The following is a 23354-nucleotide window of genomic DNA, read 5'->3' on the forward strand; positions in this document are numbered from 1 at the left end:
CGCCGCGTGACCCTCTCGGACAAGCGCGGGCCAGGGCATTGCCTTCGCGCATATGGTTTCAATTTTCCTCTGCCGCCTCCTTCTGTCGGGAGTTCCGGAGCCACTCACACGGCTCTTCGTGGGCACGCATAGGGCTCGATGCCCATCGCAGCTGTAAGAGCGAGCAGTCGCGCCTCAAGGTCTGGGTTTATTACTGCTAACTACAACAGACGACAAGCAAGAAACCCGACGCGCGCCGCAATCCAGGAAGGCGAAGAGAGACCGGAGATATGCCGCCACACCGCCTACGCTGCTGCTGGGGTGCTAGGAGCGACAACCGGAAGTTGCAAAGCGAACGTCATCTGATGACGTACTCAAGGGCGGGGCCCAGTCCCATACCTGTTTTCTTTATTTTTGTCTGGTGCCCCGCGTGTACGAGTTGAGGGGGGAGAGGCGGAGCGTAATTTTTAATCGTCTATATCTTCGTTGTTATTGATGCTAGCTTAAAAAATTTTTGTGTTGGGGTGACGAGTGATGAAATGCCTATCTCTCGTCTGCTTTACGTAATCTCAATTAATTTATTGCATAGTCCCTTTAAGGACCAGCGGTTATCTTGCCTTCGCAACTTATGCCCTCAGTGATTCGACATAATGTCATCAGTGATTCGCAGATTATTTAGGTATTCTCCATTAACTCTTATTCCCAACTGTTCCCAATTCGTGCCTCAGAATACCTCCTGTAAACAGGCAGTGAATAGCATTGGCGAGATCGTATCTCCTTGCCTGATGCCCTTCCTTATTGGAATTTTATTGCTCACTTTATGGAGGACTATGGTAGCTGTGCAGTTGCTATATATATCTTCCAGTATTTTGACATAAGGCTCTTCTACACCTGATTCCGCAATACCTGTATGACTGCTGAGGTTTCCATTGAGTCGAATGCTTTCTCGTAATCAATGAAGGCTATATATAGGGGTTGGTTATATTCTGCGCATTTTTCTATCACCTGATTGATAGTGTGAATATGATCTATTGTGGAAGATCCTTTACGAAAGCCTACCTGATCATTTGGTTGATTAAGGACTAAGGTTGCCCTGACTCTATTAGCGATCACCTTAGTAAATACCTTATAGGAAACGGACAGTAAGCTGATCAGTCTGTAACTTTTCAAGTCCTTGGCGTCTCCTTTCTTATGAATTAAGATAATGTTTGCGTTCTTCCAAGCTTCTGGTATGGTCGAGTTCATAAGGCATTGTGTATACAGGGTGGCTAGTTTTTCTAGCACAATTTCCCCTCCGTCTTTCAATATATCTGCTGTTATCTGATCCTCACCAGCTGCTTTTTCCCTTTGCATTGCTTCTAAGGCTTTCTTTACTTCCTCTTTCGTTACTGGCAGGATGACACATTGCTGTGCGCTACTGTGTCTTTCATTAATGCTCTATTACATTGGCTACTGTACAGATTTGTGCAGAACTCTTCGGCTACTTAAACTATCTTATCCACATTGCTAATGACATTGCCGTCCTTGTCTCTTAACACATACATCTGGTTTTTACCTATGCCTAGCTTCCTCTTCACCGCTTTCAGGCTTAGCTGAGGGGGACCATTAGTCTTGGTACTTTCTTTTAAGTGCTTTTCTATCAATCCCTAGTTTCATTAACAAAATAGTTAAGAACACAGAAATTATCTCTTATGGGGGATAATTTTATGTTCACAAAACACAACATGTGAAGGTTTATAATTGATGAGCATAGCATAAAAAAAAAAACAAGGCTAAAAAGAAATTGTTGTGCCATAATGAAAATGGTTGGGAAAATAAAGTTCCCCACACTCCAGCACACCACTGTCGCAGTCACACAATGCATGAGCAAGGTTGGATGGCACCATTCTCTGATATTTTTCTTTGTTTAATAATTCTGGAAGGTTGGATTGTTTTGCTTCCTCATGCATATTAGGTGCCGTATTGGCACAGTGGCATTCTGCTGCTGAGCACAAGGTCATGGAGTCAAATCCTGTCCTAGGTGGCTGCATTTCTGTGGGAGGCAAAATGCAAACACACTTGTGTGCTGTGCAATGTCAGTGCACATTAAAGAATGTCAGCTTGTCAAAATTAATTCAGAGCCCTCCACTGTGGTATCTTTTGTAGGCCGGGAGAAGCTCTGGGAAGTTAAACCCCAAAAGCATAAAATTTATTGAATGACTATGCATGCATTCAGCCTGTTTCTTAAGCAGCAGTTGGTCACTGGCATTCAACTGCCTTGTAGTCCGTTATAATACTGCGACATTTGTTCTGAACTACTTGTTACAAACATCTTGCCAGAGTGAAATACTTGTCACCTAACATGTCATACAAACATATTCTAACTTTGCATTGTTGTTTGCTTTTATTGTACTGAAATTTAATTATTTAAAAATACTTGACTGGTGTTAGCATAAAGTTAATATTTATAACCTACGTGTTTTTGTGCCAGTTTTGTTCGCACTTACGTTTTACTACAAAATTTGGTTGCGGCGGTGAATTTGAACAAATCGCAAACTTTTTGTCACATGAATCAAAGATAATGTACTTCTGCTGTTGTGCAATGGTCCCTCACATGTGAAGTCTGCATTACTTCAGACTGCGTGGTTTCAGATTACTATTGCTGGCATTCATGAAAATGAAGCTATGGAGTAAGCAGGGGATAAAAAAAACTGACAGGACATTTACCACTGTGTAACCCGAGATTCAGACAGCTGTTAAGGTATTTATGTTTTTACGATATGCTGATATAAAGAATATGAGAGCGGCTTCATACCTGCAGAGTTCCAAAGCTCTCTTTTTAATTTTCCCCAGATATTCGCTTTTCGAATAGCTCTCCTCTCCTGTCCACCACTCTAGGCACGCTGCACCACTGATGACCCTCTGCTCAGGCGGCACGTTTCGCAGCAGCTGCCACATATGGACCATGCTACATTCCTCCATTCTTGCAATACTCTTCTGCCTCCTTCCAGGATAACCTCGCTGCAGATGCTTAATGTTGTAACCACCCTCCGGTTACGCATTCCTACGCTCTTGACACACCCTTCTCCTTCCACAGTAATCCTCCTTCTCCTCCTCCTAGGGAAACTACCCTTAGGGTGGTCCCTGTTGCAACACCCTTCACTTGTGCCTTAACTCTTTCACTACCATGGGAAAAATGACTGTTTTTGATAGGTCTGAGATATAATTTTTTTCTTGTAAAATATGCAAGATGTAAAAAAAAACTAAATTTACATGAAAATGATGGGAATAGAATGCGCTTTCTGAAGACACATATTTCAGCACAGATACTTGGTGTGCTGCTGCGGTGGCTGATTGGTTATGGTGCTCAGCTGCTTACCCGAAAGACGCGTGTTCGATCTCGGCTGTGGCGGTCGAATTTCGATGGAGGCGAAATTCTAGAGGCTCGTGCACTGTGCGATGTCAGTGCATGCTAAAGAACCCCAGGTGGTCAAATTCCAGAGCCCTCCACTATGGTGTCCTCATAGCCTGAGTCGTTTTGGGACGTTAAACCCCATGAAACCAAACCAAGCCAAATATTTGGTGTGAATATCGCGAAAAAAAAATAGGCAAACAAAAAATTGAAAATTAAGTAAAAAATTTTACTGACCAGACAATATCTCTTGGAAAAAAATATCAAAAACATTCTGGAACATGCAAAATGTTTCAGATTTCTTTGTAAACTAGCCACCAGAAGTTTGAATTTAGAACTCAAAAACTTTTCAAGCTAGAAAGTTTTTTCTGGCCCTACATGAAAAAAAGGCAGTCTTTGTAATCAGGGCATTAATCAGAGAGGCAGTAGCACATAGCAATAAAACATCCCATGAGTAACTAAAGAGGAAGTATTGAAAGCCTTAGGAGCAATCCAAAGGGGAAAAGCAGCTGGTGAGGATCAGGTAATAGCTGATCTGTTGAAGGACGGTGAGGAGATTATGCTAGAAAAACTAGCCACCCTGTATACGCGGTGCCTTATGACTTCGAGCGTACCGGAAGCTTGGAAGAATGCTAACATCATCTTAATCTATAAGAAAGGGGACATCAAGGACTTGAAAAATTAGACCATTGGAAGAATGCTAACATCATCTTAATCTATAAGAAAGGGGACATCAAGGACTTGAAAAATTAGACCAATCGGCTTACTATCCATTGCCTACAATGTATTTACTAAGGTAAACACTAATAGAGTCAGGACCTTAGACTTAAATCAACCAAATGATTAGGCAGGGTTTTGTAAACGCTACTCAACAATAGACCACATTCACACTATCAATCAGTTGATAAAGAAATGTGCAGAATATAACCAACCCATATATATAGCCTTCATAGATTACGAGAAAGTATTTGACTGTTGAAACCTCAGTATTCATGCAAACATTGCGCAATCAGGTTGTAGATGAGCCTTACGTAAGAACAGTGGAAGACATCGTCCTCCATGAAGTCAGCAATAAAATTCAAATAAGAAAGGGTGTCAAGCAGGGAGGCACAATCTCGGTAATGCTATTTACCGCATGTTTGCAGGAGGTATTCAGAGGCCTGGACTGTAAACAGTTGGGGATAATAGTTAATGAAAAGTACCTTAGTAATCTGCAATTGCTGACGACATTGCCTTGTTGAGTCACTCGGGATGAATTGCAAAGCATGATCAATGACTTATACAGGCAGAGCAGAATGGTGGGTCTAAAATTAATATACAGAAAACTGTTCAACAATCTCTGAAGGCAACAGCAGCTTACGATTGGTAGTGAGGCACTGGAAATGGAAAGGGAATATGTCTACTTAGGGCAGGTAGAGACCTCATATCTAGATCATGAGAGTGAAATAACTAAGGATAAAATGGGGTGGAGCGCTTTTGGCAGGTTCTTTCAGATCATGAATGGCAGTGTACTAGTATCCCTCAACATAAAAGTATATAACGTCTGTACCTGACCAGTACTCACCTACGGGGCAGAAACGTGGAAGCTAATGAAAAAGGTTCAAATTAAATTTAGGACAACACAACATGCTATGGAAAGGAAAATTATAGTTGTATCATTAAGGGCAGGAAGAGTGTAGAATAGGTCAGGGAACAAACACGGGTTAATGACATCCTAGTCAAAATCAAGAAGAAATGGGCTTGGGCAGGGCATGTAATGCAAAGGCAAGATAACTGATCGTCATTAAGGGCCTGGATACCAGGAGAAGGCAAGCATAGTAGGGTGTAGCAGAGAGCTAGGTGGGCGGATGAGGTTAAGTTTGTGGGGATGAGTTAGCCACAGCTGCTACAGCACAGGGTCATTTGGAGAGATATAGGAGAGGTCTTTGTTCTGCAGTGGGCGTAGTCAGGCTGATGGTGATGATGATGATACTTTCCTCCTTCCACGGTAACTGCCCTCTGGATAAGCTTTCCTGCACTCGCGATATCCGCCGTAACCATCCTCCAGTTAGCGATTCCTTCACTCTTGCCACATCCTCCTCCTTCCACGCTAACACCTTCTGGACGGTTCCCTTAGTAGCCACCCTCCAGTTATGCCTTTCTGTGCTCCCACCATACCCTTCTTTTTCTTCCAGGGTAAATACCCTCTAGGTGGTTCCCGTGGCAGCCACTCACCCGTAGCGCCTTCGTACACTGTAGCTATACCCTGCTCCTTCCACGGTAACCTCCGCTCTCACCACCACCCAGCTCCTTCTATGGTAACCACCTTCCGCATGGTTCTCGTGGTAACCACCCACCAGTTACGCCTTCCTATGTTCTCACCTTGCTCGCTCGCTCGCTCCGTTTACTTTTGTCCGCGCCTATACCTTCAGTCATCTTCACTGACTGTGCTGGACTGCTTGTCATTGTACTGCTTGCTTGCTTGCTTGGAGTGTACAGGCACGGACAAGTGCAAACACGTCTTTCCTATAGGGACTGAAGAAACAATGTTAGTCCGCGAGCCGCGAGAAAACGCAGTGGCGTCCCCTACCAGTATCGTCGGCGTCGGAAGCCAATAGCGTGCTCCGTTTACTTTTGTCCGCACCTGTACCTTCAGTCATCTTCGCTAACTGTGCTGGACTGCTTTGTCATTGTACTGCATGCTAGAATGAAGCTTTTAGCACTGTTCTTCGCAGTTAATTTCATTGGTGGTCTGGTTTATATATTTATTATTGGGAGGAACAAGCACAACATTATATGAGTAAGCACTGTTAGTGCGGCTTTATAGATGTGTTCATTGAATTTTGAGAAAGAGTATTGACCTTTAAAAAGAACGAATTCTGAACTGGCACTCTTTTGTGTTTCTCTTTTTTCATTAACTGACCGTTTTAGTGCAGTGGCACTACTAGGCGTATTTTCCAATTTGGGCGTATGTACGTATGAGTGTACATACGTATGTATGTCCCTGAAGCATGCTTTGTGGCAGGCAGCCCACCTGCCCACCAGATTGTAGGCAACCTGCCAGGTGTGTACACCTGGCAAGCCTTCACCTGGGTGAAGCCCTTTAGACCTTTCCCCAGGTCTTTACTCAAAGGCCTTTAGGGTGAATGCCTTCATGAAAAATGCCTTCCAGGTAAAAGCGTTTAGGCCAAAGGCCTTTATGGTGACTGCCTTTAGGTCAAATTCTTTTAGAACTTAAGGACCTTAAGTACCCACCCTAACTAGTGCTACCACACGATATTCTGCTCTCAGACATGCTAAACCATCTGCTTTCTTTCTTTTCTTTTTTGCAGGAAACAGTGCACATATCAAGAAGGAAAAGAAGTCCTGAAAATGCTTTATGAAGAGGTTGTCAGGAATGCTGCCAGAGCTGTAAGGCTGCTTTATTCTTATCAGATATACTGGGACGTTGTTTTTAGTATGTTTGCTTCTTGTGTTGTGTGGTAGCATTGTTGAATGATCACTGCATGTCTATGCTTACAGTGCTGTCATATATGCTGCACAAAAAGGAATTGGTCACTTGTTAGTTTTGTCTGCAGTTATACTAGCTAGAGAACTTTCTAAACAACCCCAAGGTGCTTGTCAATTTACTGATTCACTAATTTATATTTCTAATTGCCTAACTTGGACACTGAGTTATGAGGAAATCATTATAGACAGTCGACTGCTTGCTTATGGGTCTATTTCTAGAAGGGGAACAATGAACTTGAATGGCTGTTTTAATCACTTTAAGAAGTGCATTAATGCCAGAGGCATTATATATCAGTAGAAAACTACGCAAGATGAGCGAAACAGTGCACTGTGTCTCATAGTGTCCATTGGGCTTGCTCCACATCAGCATGTAGGGAATGTTCATTTATGCCAGTAAGATGTGCTTGCTGACTTCTACTGTTACAAAAGAGCAAGCTGTCTCTTTTTTTCATGTTTTATTAGGTAACTGACTGGAATATGCGTAGTTATTATGCGCTTGCTCTAACCTGTTGACATCAGCTCGAAACCAAGCTTGCCTAAATTGCATGCCATTTTTTTGGAACTACCCTCTCCTTCAGTGGTAGAGAATAAGTATAATCAAGTGCAAACATAGCAGGCCATCACCTAGCTGAAAGAAGAAAGTGTTGGTTGGAGGCATGCTGTAGCATGGAGGTTAAGAGCCTTGCAGGTTTTGCTTAAGGGTAATGAGGGAGGAGTGTCCCTCGTGGTGTACTGTACATACACACTTTGGGTCATTCTACCTCCTCACTGCACAGAATTCAAAGTTATTAGTAGGGGTTGGACATTTAGTTTATTTTTTAAATGTAGCACTTTTTCTGGTGTTGATTTAAAAAAAAAATAGTTTTCAGTTTATTGATTTTTACAGATAAAATGCTGTTTCATGTTTTTAGTTTTTTTTTTTCGATAATATAATGTGGTATTCTTGTGCAGTCTGATGTCACTTCGTGTTCATCTTGGCCATTTTGTCAGCACAAGCAGTTGATCTACCAGTACTTAATGCACAAATGGTCATACATAAAGCTGTGCTGTAGAAGGAAATGGTATCCCATTAAAAAAAGTAATGGAAGTTAAATCATGGAACTGTCAGACAAAAGCACAAATGGATGTTTAGGTCTAAAAACTAAATTGCTGTGTTATCAGTGGGTCATTCCACTGGGTTTAGTGAGTTGGGCCGGGCTTTACGTAATCTGCATGCTGGCGTAAGCAATGGAACTGCCACTGAACCATCATAGTAGCCAGAACATGACATTTTTCGTGATGCTTATGCATGGCTTCAGTTCATGATTTCATGCAGTGGAGAAACCTACTTAACCAAGTAAACTGCCTTAAGTGGGTTATGACAGTGAACAAAGAGCACTAGCTGCCAGAGGTGGTGCCTGGCATGTAAGGCATGGAGGTGGTGCACAGGTATCTAAGGTACCAAAGCAGTGCCTAAAAACGCACAACTGTGCTACTTAATTCCAGCAGAACCACCATCACACAATGCCCATTTCTTCCGTACTCGTTTCATTTTCTTTTTACTGGGTGTAACTGGTGCTCTGTAGCCAGCTAGCTTTGCATGCATGTCAAATATACTAAACTTTTGTGGTTAAAATCAAATTTAGCAAATTGCATTCGGCATACTTTTACTGGAATTTTTTTTTTTTTTCCAGTTCAAACCAAAAAGTTCCACCTGTACCATAACGTCCCCCTGGTTTTGCTGAAATATTTGAGTGCCTTGGCTGGCCAGCTTGTGCGCATCCAGTATAAAAAGGCAGATTAGGAATTTCTTGGGAAGAGCACACATATTTTTAAAGTAAACACCAAAGGACTCTTACACTCTTACTACTGCTGATAGGCACGTTATATGAAGAGTGAGCAAGGTTACCGAGTTGCTTTTTTTTTTTGTTTTTGGAAAATCGAATGGAATTTTGTCAGAATTTTCCTGTTACAGAAAATGAACAGGAAAAATAAATGGAACCGAAGGGAAAAGGGAAAACAAATCAAAGAAGGTACAGTTGCTATTGATGCGCTATCTCTGCTCTACTTTCTTCACAAGCATCACTACAAAAGATGTGCTGATACAGTAAAAGCTCTTTGATTCGACTCCCATGGGCGTTGGCTCGGTTCTGGCCAATGCCTATGGAATTTTACTGCCTCCAGGTCCAGCTCGCCAAGAGATCTTCGAAATAGCCCAGCCTACTCAAAACCAGAGTTCCATGCTGCAGAATTGCTCGCGTATCTCTAACATGCGTGCTGCTTAGTTTCCAGCCACTTAGTTTCGGTTTCACTTTTCTGAGCTTCACACCAGACCGCAGCGACGGCGGCTCGACTGGATAGTGTCAGCCGGCCAACCTAACCCAGCTGAGCATCGTTTCAGACACTGTTCGGCGCTTCGCTGATGTTTTCTTTGTGCCCTTTTTTTTTCTGCTTCAGCGGCACTGAGCTAGTTCCTTCACTTCTGTCCGCGTGGTTACGTTCTTCCAATGCGCCGAAACAGTATGCTTGTCACGTGCCGTTTGCTGTTTGTGTGGTGAAGCCTCTTCACAAGCGATGGTACTGCATATGATACAAATTCTGCTCACAACCAGCCACACTACCACACTCCCTTTGGGAATGTTAACACTTACCCTTCACACACCCAACAATCATCACAACCGAACAGTGGGAGGCACTGTTGCGCAGCTCGGAAGCCGCCTCTCAAGAGAGGACGGTCACCTGGGTTGCGGAGGCTGCCACGTTGCAAGGGCTTGCACCTGCACGTGTCTGATCTCCAGCCCCTCCGTAAAAAAAAATAAAATAAAGTTGTTACCTACCTACCTGATGGCTGTGATACGGTAGCAGTGGAGCTCCGCCACGTGTCACCCTGAAGGATGCGGGAGGCCATTGCAATTCTGGAGCAGTTCTGCTTCATTGCTTCCAACAGAACGCACGCAATAAAGCATTGTTGGGAACGTAAACAATAGTCACTGCCGCACTGTTCTCATCTCAAAATCAGACAACCATTGCTCATTCTTTTGCCAGATAAATTTACCGTGATGCAAGCAGTTCCTGATAGCTTTATCAGGGCCATTCGATAATTCAAACTTTCGGATGATGCGAACGTTTTTTCCGATCCCTTGAAGTTCGAATGAGCACTTTAACTGCTAAATTAATGTCCCAAAAACGTACCCAAATCGTCAAATTTTTTCAAGTAGTCATAATTTTTATATGTAATTCTAATTCTGAAAATATATTATACTTCATTGATTTCTGGTTAGAATTAACACAGAAAATTTGACAGACGATTAAGGTAGTCAGTAATGCGAAATTAGAGCGCAGCTCTTGACGTGCCTGTTAAGTTGGTGTGTTAAGCTACTAGCCACACTTCAGGAATTTCCTGTGGCATTTCGCTATGCTACTCAGACAACCAGTTATGTCGACAACACCGACGACAATGCGCAATGCTGGGAAGGGCACCTAAGAGCTGCGCTCTAAAATTTAAAAAAGAAAATGCTGCTCTTGAGAGTAGCTTTCTCTTAGTGCATGCCATAGTAGTGGCTTACAACTTACTGAAATGCACTGCATTTATTTGATTCAATACACTGTAACACACAGCTGCCGCGGTGGCTCAGTGGTTATGGCGCTCGGCTGCTGACCCGAAAAATGCGGGTTCGATCCCAGCCGCATCGGTTGAATTTCGATGGCGGAGAAATTCTAGAGGCCTGTGTATTGTACAATGTCAATGCATGTTAAAGAACTCCAGGTGGTCGAAATTTCTGGAGTGCTACACTACAGCGTCTGTCATGGCCTGAGTTGCTTTTGGATGTTAAACACCCGTAAGCACTGTAACACTCTCCAGACGTAACTTCCAAACGCAATGTCCAAACGCAAACGAGCTTTCGTCATTAGTAGTCAAACTTTGTGTGATATGTCCTGATGCAGGGCATTGCACAATGTCCAAACGCAAACGAGCTTTCCTCATTAGTAGTCAAACTTTGTGTGATATGTCCTGATGCAGGGCATTCCACAAAGCCTGACTTGGCAGTCCTCGCACCACGTTCTCGCCATGATAACTACTGCCCTCTAGTGTTGAAAATTGTAACCAACGAAATTGTCGACTGTAACTCATATTTGGTGGTGGAAGCAGCACAACATCGGGCCGCATAAGTCTGACTCGTCATTGCTGCTGTTTTTACAGTCTCCCATGACGAGTACAGCTCGGGGTTGGTGGGTAAAGGGTCAATGAGCTTTTACTGTGGCACTTAGTTGCAATGACTTCACACCTCAGAAATCATGTTTGGATAATTTTGCCATGCAATAGTGTTGCTGTTCACAAACGGGAAGTCTAGAGATCCGAGTTAAGACAGTGCTTCATCAAGCCTTTCAGCTGAGTGGGCTGTCGGTAAGATGGCCAGTGTTTGCTCAGATCTCATGATGCTTGTATGGCTTCATATGTGCCTCAATATTTTACAACAAGGATTTCAGACAGGAGGCTCCAATTTAGGCCTTTGCAATCATGTGCCTTTTTGTTGCCCTTAAGAGTGTGTCTTTAATGCATTCACTTGGTATTCATTGGGTATTCACTGGGTAGTGATGAGAGCCAGTAGTGTTGTTTGAATCACCAGACTTTCCTTTCTGTTTTCTTTAGTAGGCACCTTTTTTCCAGAGTCATACTTTCATGGAAATTAATGCTGAGGTTGTCTTGAGTGATACAGCGGCTTAAACACTCATTGTAAATTATGATCGAAAAGAATGAATTTAGGCATGCATTTCATGTCCATGGATCACAGGTCACATTCAACGATTAACCAATAGTATAGTTGTAAACGTCCATCATTTTAAACACAAAATGCTTTTTGCTCCCATTCTCAGCAAACTCACGCAAGGATCATCCAGAAAGTGTGGTGAACCTGAAGCCGAACATAAACCCAAACTTATCTGAGTACTTTTTACCTTTTCTGTCAAAATGGTAGCCACCAGAAAAAAACTTCAGCCTCATGCAGGATTCAAACCAGTGCCAGCGCCAATAGAGCAGTATTGTTTTCTGATGCCTCATGCCATTTGGCTATCGCTGCAGCCTCTCATGCAGCATGTTCTATCTAGCAGCTCCGTGTGCTGTTGGGGCAATCACTGTCTTCCTCCTTGTTCATATATTCGTTCTGCACCGCGAGTGTTTGCTGAGGTGGCTGAAGAGCAAGCGATCGAAATGGTGCATCAGAAAGCGAGAGATGCTGAGCGTGCTGCCAAGCACTAAACGAAACGGCTGAGCGCAGGACACATAACTTACCAAAAGGGGCGAAGGAAGGCAAGTGCATTGCCCAGATAAAAAAATAACAGTCGATAGCATTGGCTCCTCAGGCCGTCAAAGCAGCCAGGGAGAGCATGCATGTTGTCTGGCTCAGTGAACACAGATGGGTGAATGCGAGGGCATGCATGTTCAGCAACCGTAATTTCTGACTATTACCATCTGTGAGGCATCCTAGAATGTGCTCTACCTTTCCTGCATTGCACTCCGTGCTTACTGCTACTCTTGACAATGACATATACTCCGTTTCATACATAGCAGGCAACGCTGCGGAAGCTGCGGAAGTAGTGTGTCTGTGAAACCATATTACTCTGCCACGTATCATTCATTCTTCTTGAAACTCCGTGTGTGTCTGGACAAAAACAGAGTGGTGTAAAACGATCTGATAGCATTGAAAATCACGGTCAAAGCTGTGGGATGCTCTGTGTTTGGGCCTTCTAGCTATAATTTCCGCTGAGTGTGAAATACTTTTTGGGTGCAGATTGAGTAGGAGCGATCCGCCCTACCAACCACACTGCTACATGTAATTCTTGCAGCCGCCGCGTTAACGCAGTGGTTATGGTGCTCGGCTGCTCACCCGAAAGACGTGGGTTCGACCCCGGCCACAGTGGTCACATTTTGGTGGAGGAAAAATGCTAAAGGCCCGTGTACTGCGCGATGTCAGTGCACAGTAAAGAACCCCAGGTGGTCGAAATTTTGCGGAGCCCTCCACTACGGAGTCTCTCATAGCCTGAGTCGCTTTGGAACGTTAAACCCCATAAACCAAACCAAACTACATGTAATTCTTGCTTCTCGAAGTCTCGATGAGTCGCAGGACGAAAATGTGGAAAGAGTTGCAACGAAGTCCAGGAGACGCCATTCATGGCTTGTCGCAATAAAATATGCTTGTGCTCACTTCGGCTATATGGCGAACTACTTTTGGGGCGTGGACTTAGCCTGCGCGAACAAGCGTGCTATCTTTTGCAGTGTTGCCTGCTATGTATGAAACGGAGTATTGACCTCCTTCACCCCGCGACATCACAAAGATGTGGTGGCGCTGATGTCAGCAGCGACTTTCGCATGGTAGGCAAAACAGGCATCGGCTGCCCGTGCCTACCGCAGCTGCCACAGCTACCGGCAGCTGCACTGCAGAAGCAGCATGTATTGACCAGCTGCGTCACTGTTGGATCCGCGTAGTAGCATAAAAGGAAATTTAAATTAGCCTCGATAGGTTTTTCGCACATAAATACCGCATTAGGAAACTGGCTAACAGGCAATGGGCCGCGGTAGTAAAGCGCGAAGTTTGGGAGTCAATCAGCACTGCCACTCAATGCACTTAATAGCATGCAAGTTACTGCATTCATTCACCTGAACATCAGGATAGTAGGCTGATAATTGCGCAAGGAAAAAAAGCACATATGTAGCTGCACACGTATTTATCACCTTGAGCCGGTGTGCACAGGGCGCCAGCAGGTTCACTCGCCCCCAAGGAATGCGTTCTTTTGTTAAAGCACAGCATGTTTTAATGGCGCGTTTTATGGCATTTAATATTTACTTGAAACTGTTTCCTAATATGACCGGCGGAATTATTTGATTCGATTAGAAAGAAGTCTGGTAAGTTGTGTCAATCTTGCGCGGTCGCGCTGCGTGCTTAGAATAGCGTGCATTAAGTGTGCTAAACGCCACATGCTTTTTCATTGCATCATGCATGTGTCATGTTTCATGAGGTAGTAGTACATGATCATGAATCTTGTTTGGAAAGAAGCAGCCGCAAGCTTGCTACTAACAGACACGTGGCGAGATTGAGAGGGGACGTGGCTATGAAAAATGTTTTTGTTATTTATGCATGTATGTAACTATAAACTTGGTGCAAATATGAAATTGCTACGCTAGTTTCAGTAAAGCCTTTTATTTTCAGCTATACCTGGTGCAGTTCTGGGTAATTATAATTATCACCCTCATCAAGTCACCCCAAGTCTTAAATAATTGAGTAGAAAGTACGCAAATTTTTTTATGCCAGCATGTACACAAAGCCCTGTTCTGTATGGTGACGTGATTAGTTCTTTTTTTAGATGATCAGTACTTATACATGCATAGTTACATGAAAACGTTTCTTACAAAAATAACTAACATAGTACTGCACGTGAAGGGAAAAAAATCGAGATTTATTACGCTCCTCAATTTCTCAGGAATAGTTTGCGACAAATGGAATCATTTTATTTTCATGCGTTACGCAATTACGTAGGTGTGAGTGATGCCAGTCGCAGAAAATGTGAGAGGTCAGAAAACAAACCTTAAAGTTTATTCCCTCGTTTATGGCCTCTTCGTTTTTCGCTTGGTGAAAGAAATGCGGCACTGAAATCAAAGAAATTAACTTACAATTTTCAACAACCACACATGTAAAAAGCGTAATTTATAAATTTGTACTGAATATTTTGTTATAATTTTTCGTCACGAAACAAGACTCCAGGGCTAGGAAAGAAAATAATTCCAGAAATCAAAAATTTTCACCAAATCGACCAGTTTAACAATGGGAGAAGTCGGCCTGGCTGGTGCGTGATCATGCGGCTAAAAACAGCGCTTAGACAGAGGAGATCGGGAACACGACGCTGTCCCCACTTTTCGCACAGCGCAACACGTACGTATGTCAGCAGACGCTGAGCGCACGTCTGCTCCGCCAAAACAACGCCAGCACTTCCCCTCACTACTGTCCCGAAGTAAAATCATTCCGGCTAGTGCAAGGTGTCAAAACTTATTTTATTCAATGCCTAGCATATAAATCAATGGCAGAAACGCTTTCTACATGTTTACTACCAACCATATATACAATACACAGTGGCAAACTATTTCTCTGAATACGCCGCACGTGGCGAACGCGAGCTCGTGTACTTCGAGAAATTACTAAGTTGGAAGCATCAACCACTGCAGTGATTCGCAGAAACTGGAAACGCGCCTGCAAGCCTTGAAAACCCGCGTTCAGCACCTCTCCGCGTTGCCACTCCCTGGCCTTTTGCCTACCGCAAGCCCGCTAGCGACTGCAGTGCCACCTCGTTTGTTTGCAAACATGCAGGAGGTCTATAGACTATCAATTTTTTTTATTCTTTATGTGAGAAAGTGAAAGCATTTTTATCAGTTTCATTTTACCACTTGCATAGATGAATTAATAACACTCACAGTGCTTGTGCCCTTATGTCCTAGAAGATGCAGTCAGAGATACATGCAAGGCTGGTGTTAGAGCATACATTGTGAGTCAAGCTGTACTCTAAGCGTCTACGAGTTTCAAAGCCAGTCTAAGTAAACATCTTGAATGGTGTTAGAGGATTCATTGTGAGTCGAGCTATACTCTAAGCATCTATGAGTTTCAAAGCCAGTCTAAGTAAACATCTTGAATATTTTTGTTTAAAAAAGGAAGAACATAAAATGGATCATTCTGCTTTTTTCTTCACTTTTCTTTTACTGCATTAACAGTATAATCCGGTTTCAGCAAAAACCCATGGTGTGCATGTGTGTGCTTGTGTAGCCTCCACCTTCTGGAAGCAGACTCTGCTGGGTGCACCTCCAGGAACCCGCTGGTAAAATTGCATCTCCCACCTACAAGCCTCCACCCACCCACCCACCTCTACCATCCAGAAGCTCCACCTTTCTGCTCAATTACACAATTACACCCTTCAGATACTCCACCTCCAACCTCCAGAAAGCCTCCAGAACCTTCACCCACCAGAAAACAGACGCAGCAACGGAACAAAAAAAGTGATGCCAAAATGCGCTACATAAACTGCTAATGCAGTTTGTCACATCACATCGCATGATCACCAGTGGTCTTCTTTTATTTTTTTTTTACAGATTAATGCTGTCCAGAGGCGTCATGCTGACAAGCTGCATAAACTAAATGAGGTAATGATAAAGCAAAGCTTAACTCTTGCATGCATAAAGAGGAGTGAAACCCATCCTTCCTTATTAATATGCAATATGTACCTGCAGAATGTGCCAGGGGCCACTCCAGTGCATATTAGTATTTTGTCTGTTTTTTAATAAGCCAGTAACATGGTTTTTACCCTGCATGGCCTGTTCGATAGATTTAAATTGTAAGGAATTTTGTACTAAGTGTGTTGTACTAGAAATATTTTATTGCTAGTTGAGCAGTATATCATTTGACCAAAATTTTTTATTGGAATATAGTGTGAAACCTACACAATTCTCCATAGCTTAACATAAAAAATTGAAAAATTCACAGGAAAACATTTCGTGGGCCATGGTGATGTTTTTTTTGTTTTTCACAAAATGTAAAAGGAGTTGCCATGGAAGTGAAACTGCAAAACCTTCTCGGCACTAGATTTGCATACCTAGCAACAAATGGCATGAGCATTCATTTGGCTGAGAAATTTTACTCTTTTGGGTCAGCATTGCTGTAGGAAATACAATATTCGGTTTTATTTAGGTGAAAGCAGGCAAATTCAGCTACAAAATGAGGCATTAAACAAAGTAGACTCCCAAATGCCACCTCAAGGTGAAATTTGAGCACAAATGAGGCAGTAGTTTAGTGGACGGTAGCTTCCACGAGTGACAGAACATTGTGCTCTTACTCAGGCCCAGTCAGTTTAGTGTCGCTGAAATTATGTCAGCAAGGTCAAGGAGACAGCATGCAAAGCAGATGCACCCATGGCCTTTTTTTTTCCCCTCAAGATTGATCTGGGGATGAGGTTAAATAGGCATAAGATATTATACAGTTGTTGGGAATTGTGTACTTTTTGTTTTTAGCTGTGCGGCAATGAGGCATTGTTATTCTCTTGGTTTTCTTCATGTGTTAGTGCATTTTTTCTTGTGTTATTTAATGTACCTATATTTCATTTTTGTTTATTTTTCATTGCAGTAGCTGGGTGCTCACAATGCTGTGCCTGTTTTAGGGGACGGAAATGTGTTCCAAGATTCAGATTTGGCTGGTTCATTATTTGCATTGTGACTGCATGAAGGTGGATTAAGGTTATTAGGGGATTTCTGTCGGATTTCAGTTACTAGGGGTACCATTACCAATGCATGTTGTGCACCACGTTTCTAACTTTTCAGCTGTAGTGACATGTGTATGACATGTAATCTTTATCTTCAACATGCAGGAAAGAGACAAGATCAGAGCCCAAAGGAAGGAATTTTACAGACTTGGCGGAATGCTTAAAGAGTAAGCTGTTTTTGTGCCTTTGCAAGGAGTTATCAAATGAGTGAAAAAAAGAAATATGTATCAAGGACACTAAGCACAAGTTAGATGTAAAAATTTTGTTTTTCATCATTTTCCTATCTGGCCGAGCAACTTTTGATCACTTTAATTGTGCTTCAATAGTGAAATATGTGTGCTGATAAAAACGAAGGTGGGTTGTAAGAAGGGTTAAAGATAAAAAATAAGAGTGGCAATATAATGAGCTAGCCACTATTGGTGTCTGTATGCCTTTGGCGTAGCCAACTAATAAGAGGTATTTGTGATTACGATGTGAATGGTCTTGTTGAAGTCATGAAGGACTCTCTCTACCACTCGATTTGCCAGAGTAGGGAACAGAGCACAATTGAATGGAAATCTTGATGTCTCATATAACGAGCAGAGTGCATGGTATGTCTGCTACTCTAAAATAATTTTAAATAATATTTACTTGCATTGGGGGTATTTGAGAAAAACCAGGTAGTGAAGTGTGTTGTTAAACTGTGTATTATGCAGTTAGCAAATAATTCCATCCTAGTTTTCTATCGCGCACTTTGTGCTTATTCTAATTCTACTGCATCACACAGTCAGCCTGTGTTATTTCATTGTGAACTCTATTGCTGAAGTCAGTGGCATGAGCTTTGTTGCAAGACTTGTACACTGCTGTGAAATAATTTCCATGGTATAAAACTATAGATGTGAAATTTGATTCATTTAATTAAATTTCTCTCTCCATTCTCTGCTCTTTTCAAATCAGAAGGTACAACACTGCATGCCCTAATATGTAATATAAGTATGCTCACGAACAATCAGCAGTCACAGCAATTGCTATACAGACTATATCGGCTAAGCATGTAACTAAAATAATGTACACTGTAAAGGTCTTATGATTCCATATAACTGCTTTAAGCTTGCACTATTTTTTGCTTGGTCATGCATTATTCCTATAGAAGAGGTATGCTCACAGCACACACATTTGCCATGTCCAAGCTTTAGTAATTGATTCCTGCAACAATAAGCTATGCTCTCCGTGCCACGAGTTTGGCTAAGTAATTTTTTATCAAACGGAGCACTTTTCATTCAGATTTCCTTCCGACACAAAAGCATCACTTCTGCTTATGGTGCTGTGGCAGTACCAGCTTAGGACTGTGTGCACTCAGGCACTCTTCCATCCTCATGTCAGTGACCAAGAAGTGTGTCGAAAAACACAAATGATTATGCATGTGCAACAAAAAAATGGCTATTCTTCAGGGGTGTGTGAATTTTGAAATTTTCGAATATGAATCGAATACGAATATGAAGAAAAAATGGCTTCGAATATTGAATACCTGGTCAGCACAAAAAAATAAATTCAGAAAAGATAAACAAGCAAACACTGTCGCTCATATTTTTTTCAAAATAGTCTATGTCCTTTGTAACTGAAATGAACAAAACTAGACTGTCTGAGCACTGTATAAAAAAAAAAAACATGATGTGTGCAGAAATGTATGCTACTTAATTGAACAGCATAACAGTATCCAACCTGTAATGTGGTCAGGCAAAATGAAATCCATAAATAACATGACAAGACTGGAAACAAAAATAACAGGATGGCTAGTAAAACCTCATTAATTCAGAGTTCAAAGAACTGACAGAAATGCCCAGGTTATTAGAAGGTCGATTTATAAAATGCACCGCGGCCCCGAAAAAAAAAAAAAAAACTACCGAAAATGCGGCAGTCTTATGAGGCAGCTCTATCGTGCAAACAACTGTAATCCCGTGATGAGCACAGAGTTTCGCCGTGCTGGAAGACATTGCGACCGTAAGTGAGATGGGAACGCACATTGACGTTGGAATGGCGAGACTGCGTCTAATAAGGAAAAAAAAAATGACGAGCGATGCATCAGTCAGCGTCTGAAGGTGTCACGGTGCTGAGATTGGACTACTGACGAATGCGCGGGCCGACAGTTGCCATTGCCACAGGCGAGTGGCGAAGTTCATAAACCAAAACTACGTGTCCAGGTTATTTTTTTGACCTAGTGACAGGGGCCCTGCGAACGTTGTCACCGTTACGCCCACTTAAAAGGTGCATGGGTTACAGTGCACCGTGCAATAGGCGGGATTTTTACAGGATCGCTTGCCGTTGTGACACCTCGACTCGCCCCTTCGGGAGCCTCATGCGAAATTCCGCGGGTCGTCCCCCATCTTGTTCGCAGAACATGTGGTATGTGGGAAAGCCCACTTGCGGAATTGCGCACAGGGTCAAGCCTAGTGGCATTGGAATGCGATCGGTCCACGCGATAAACGATGGAAAAGAAAGAGAACAGGGCCTTTTATATTGTTTTCCTGGAACTTTAAGCTCTATATTTAGATAATTTGCCCAGATATTGCACTTTTGCCACAATCAAATTTACGAAAGTCGGCGCGATATATAATTGCTGCCGAGTATTCAGGAATTTTCGAATATTCGGAAATTCACGAATATCATTTCTCGAATACAAATATGAACCGAATATGAAACATATTCTATTCGTATTCGAAATTTCGAATATTTGCACACCCCTACTAATCTTTGCACTTTGTGTTAATATTCAAGCAGAAATTTTTTGTCATAAACGAACCAGCCCATAAGGAAGTCCCAGGTGCTGTCTTCACCTCAGCAGTGTGAAAGCCCTTATGTATCCCCACCATCAACTTGATGCCTCTGCTTCTCAAGCAAAAATCAGGCTATACAACACATCATATCTTCAAAACCAGCATTTTTTGTTATGTGATATGTAGATATGTGCGAAGTGTTGTTTTTTTTAAGCGAATTGAAAGCAAATAGTAATTCTCTGCAAATAATTTCGATGCAAACATTTCGACTACTTCTGGTGCACAAGAAAGGTTGAACACACGTGGCCATTACATGAAAAAAAAGAAGAGAATGCATTGAAGCTGTGTCAACTTTCTGCAAAAAATGGCCATCGGAAATTGGGGTAGCCGACCTACATACGGTGCCGACGTATCTGTGGCGTATGCGACCAATATGTGGGGCCTCTAACTATTGCTCTTAACTGAGATTGCGTCGTTGCGCAGCTGTTGCTTTTAAGCAGCGACTCCACAACGCCTGCCAGGCATACACACCGTGCACCCAGTGCCACCCCGCAGTGTCGGAAAGGGGCACCTGTCTCCATGTGTCTCGTGCTAGCTCCCCTTTGTGCTCACGCCATCGCGCTTGTTTAGCAAATTTCACACGGAGAAGAGCGGCTGCGGGAGCTGCAGTCAGCTCAGACTCGTTCCACAAGTCAGGAGAGCCACACGTCTTCCGATTGGAGAGATTTAGCATAGCGCCACAAGGCGCGGGTCAGTTGTTTGCAAGCCTACCCCATCGGGGCCAATCAGCACGTGCACACCAGCGGCATGCGGAGCGGGTCACGCTATACTAAATTTCTCTATTGACACCTTTAGCATCCCAGTAAAAAAAAAAAAAAAAAAAAAAACATTGGAACCAACTGGATTTCCAACTGGTTCCAATTGGATCAATTCCATTTCCAACTGGAATGGTGTTCCACTTGGATAGTCCAAATGGACTATTTAATTGGACCAATAGTGTTTCCAATTGGTGAGCCCAATTGGTCTGCCCAACTGTACCCAATTTATCCATGTGAATGTTTGCATATCTGACAAACAAGGCAGAACTAATATATGGTTCTTATAATAAGAGCTATCAGCAGCTTAACCTACTAAATTGTATTCATCATCTGCACCACCACTGCAGTTGAAATTAAATAACTGCACTCATTGGACAAGCACCACTGGCTCCAGCATGAGAGCCTCATAAATGGGGTATACAAGTTGGAGCAGAAGTGTATTCTCTACATGTACTTATTGAGCTAATATATGCTACTAGTGTCTGAATGTGTTTCTTGTGTGTTGTATACGCATCTGTTGGCCTTTATTTCAATAAAAGCATGTGAATTTTAGTTCCATAGTAAAAATATTGATTGGTCAGAGTGTCTGCCTGCAGTCCTCACAAATCAATTTTCCTTTTGCTCATTAATATGCTAAGTTGTAGAAATATTTATCACACTATGTATTTTGCAAAACTTATTTGTGAGTTATACTTTGTGAATATTTTCTGGATGCAATAACTGCCTGGCCTAATGGGTCTAATTGGTTGGTCCAGTTGGATCCAGTTGGGTACAATTGGTCAGGTGGCTAAAAACACAACTGGAACCAATTGGAATGTTCCAATGTTTTTTTTTTAACTGGGATACCGTGTACCTTGTTATCGCTACCGTTACCAGAGTACCGGAAGCCCACGCGCCGTCAGTGCGCATGTGTAGATCACCTTGTGGGCACCGGATGGCACCAGGTACCCGGCAGCTGCATGTACGCCTGCCGCATTGGGACCAATCAGCGCGTGCTCACTGGTGGTGGGCGAGCTCCCGATACCCTCGTAACGGTAACGCGGTACACAGTATGCTAAAGGTTTCCATTTATGCACGCCACCGCGCCGATTACAGCACAGGAGCATGTGCATGCAGCGCGAATTCGAGGCTGTGGTTGCGTACGTGCCGCGGTGCCATCCCAGAGGAGGTTGCTGAACCGAAACCACGTCACAAGAGTTCCAGAAACATTATTCGCTCAAGCCAAATACTTTGAAATTTCAAATACTAATCATTCGGATCGAATCGAATATCGAATACTTTACTATTCGACTGAATATTCGAGACGATCTGATATTTTCACATGCCTAGTGATATAAATGTGGAAACCACATTTGTATTGCATTGAGTGCCAAAAGTTTGCTCAGGGCAAGGTGCTTCTTTTGAGAGTTCTGCTAAACTTCTGTCACGGTACCTTGATGTTGCAATGCATCTGACCTTGTGATGAGCCGCCGCTGTGGCTCAGTAATTATGGTGCTTGGCTGCTCACCCGAGAGATCCGGGTTCGATCCCAGCCGCGGTGGTCGCATTTCGATGGAGGCGAAATGCTAGAGACCCTTGTACTGCGTGATGTCAGTGCATGTGCAAGATCCCCAGGTGGTCAAAATTATCCAGAGCCTTCCACTACAGTGTCCCTCATAGCCTGAGCCGCTTTGGAACGTTAAGCCCCGTAAACCAAACCAAACCAGCATCTGACCTTATGCGGTAATATTGCTGGACCCCTGAAATTATAAAGTGGCAATTGGAAATTGGTTTTTGGGGAAAGGAAATGGCGCAGTATCTGTCTCACTAATCCTGTCTCACTAATCGGGGAACACCTGAACCAACCATAAGGGAAGGAATAAAGGAGGGACTAAGAGAAGACAGGAAGAAAGAGGTGCCGTAGTGGAGGGCTCCGGAATAATTTCGACCACCTGGGGATCTTTAACGTGCACTGACATTGCACAGCACATGGGTGCCTTAGCGCGTGCTCGCCTCCATCGAAACGCGGCCACCGCGGTCGGGTTTGAACCCGGGTACTCCGGATGAGTAGTCGAGTGCCCTAACCACTGAGCCACCTTTAAAGAATTCAACTTTGCGCCAAAGGTCACATACGTACAAATACATCATTTGTCCTTATCAAATTATTAATGCAGTAATAAATTAGAGGGATTGCATGCCAAATTTTTACCCAGTTTAGCATTAGCATCACGGCAACACTTTTGCACCTGCACTGCAAAGCTCATTTGCTCGATAACAATGAAGACCACCCATGTGTCTTTAAAGGCATATACTGTATACATGGCCATGAACAGCGTACACTGCAGACGTGGCAGTGCAGATTGGGTGAGTTATCCATGGAAGAATAGAAAGATGAATTAGAGAAACTAGTAGTAGTTGGAGAAGCAAGGGCAGCTTCAAGGAGGAAGAGGGCACCGCCCTTCCTCAGATGACATTTTCAATGGGAAAACTGCATTGGGGTCCCCTTTGTCTAAAAGGTTGGCCGCCTTGTTTCCGGGATTTATGGAATGCACAGGCACCCATGTCAGTTCAATATGGCGGGGTGGGGGTGCATCGGGCCAGCCCACTATGCCAAAAGCAGGGACGTGGACTCGGCCACGCGCAAAATTTAAAATTCGTTTTAGAGTCAGTTAA

At 43.1% G+C, this 23354-nt stretch overlaps 1 protein-coding gene across 3 annotated transcripts in view; it reads left to right on the plus strand.

Annotated features, from left to right (window-relative positions):
• The window catches only part of LOC144115095 (uncharacterized), a 50048-nt gene that overhangs the window by 25428 nt on the left and 1266 nt on the right, over positions 1-23354 (plus strand). For 2 of the 3 annotated variants that reach the window (XM_077649253.1, XM_077649254.1), the window contains 3 exons: positions 6682-6760; positions 15969-16019; positions 17237-17298. In XM_077649253.1, coding sequence (XP_077505379.1) covers positions 6682-6760; positions 15969-16019; positions 17237-17298 — 192 coding nt within the window. Of the gene's footprint in view, positions 1-5544; positions 5668-6681; positions 6761-15968; positions 16024-17236; positions 17299-23354 lie in introns of those variants that run through there. The other variant, XR_013311243.1, reaches the window with a different exon arrangement.

The sequence above is a fragment of the Amblyomma americanum genome, chromosome 1, assembly GCF_052857255.1.
Source record: "Amblyomma americanum isolate KBUSLIRL-KWMA chromosome 1, ASM5285725v1, whole genome shotgun sequence".
NCBI lineage: Eukaryota > Metazoa > Arthropoda > Arachnida > Ixodida > Ixodidae > Amblyomma > Amblyomma americanum.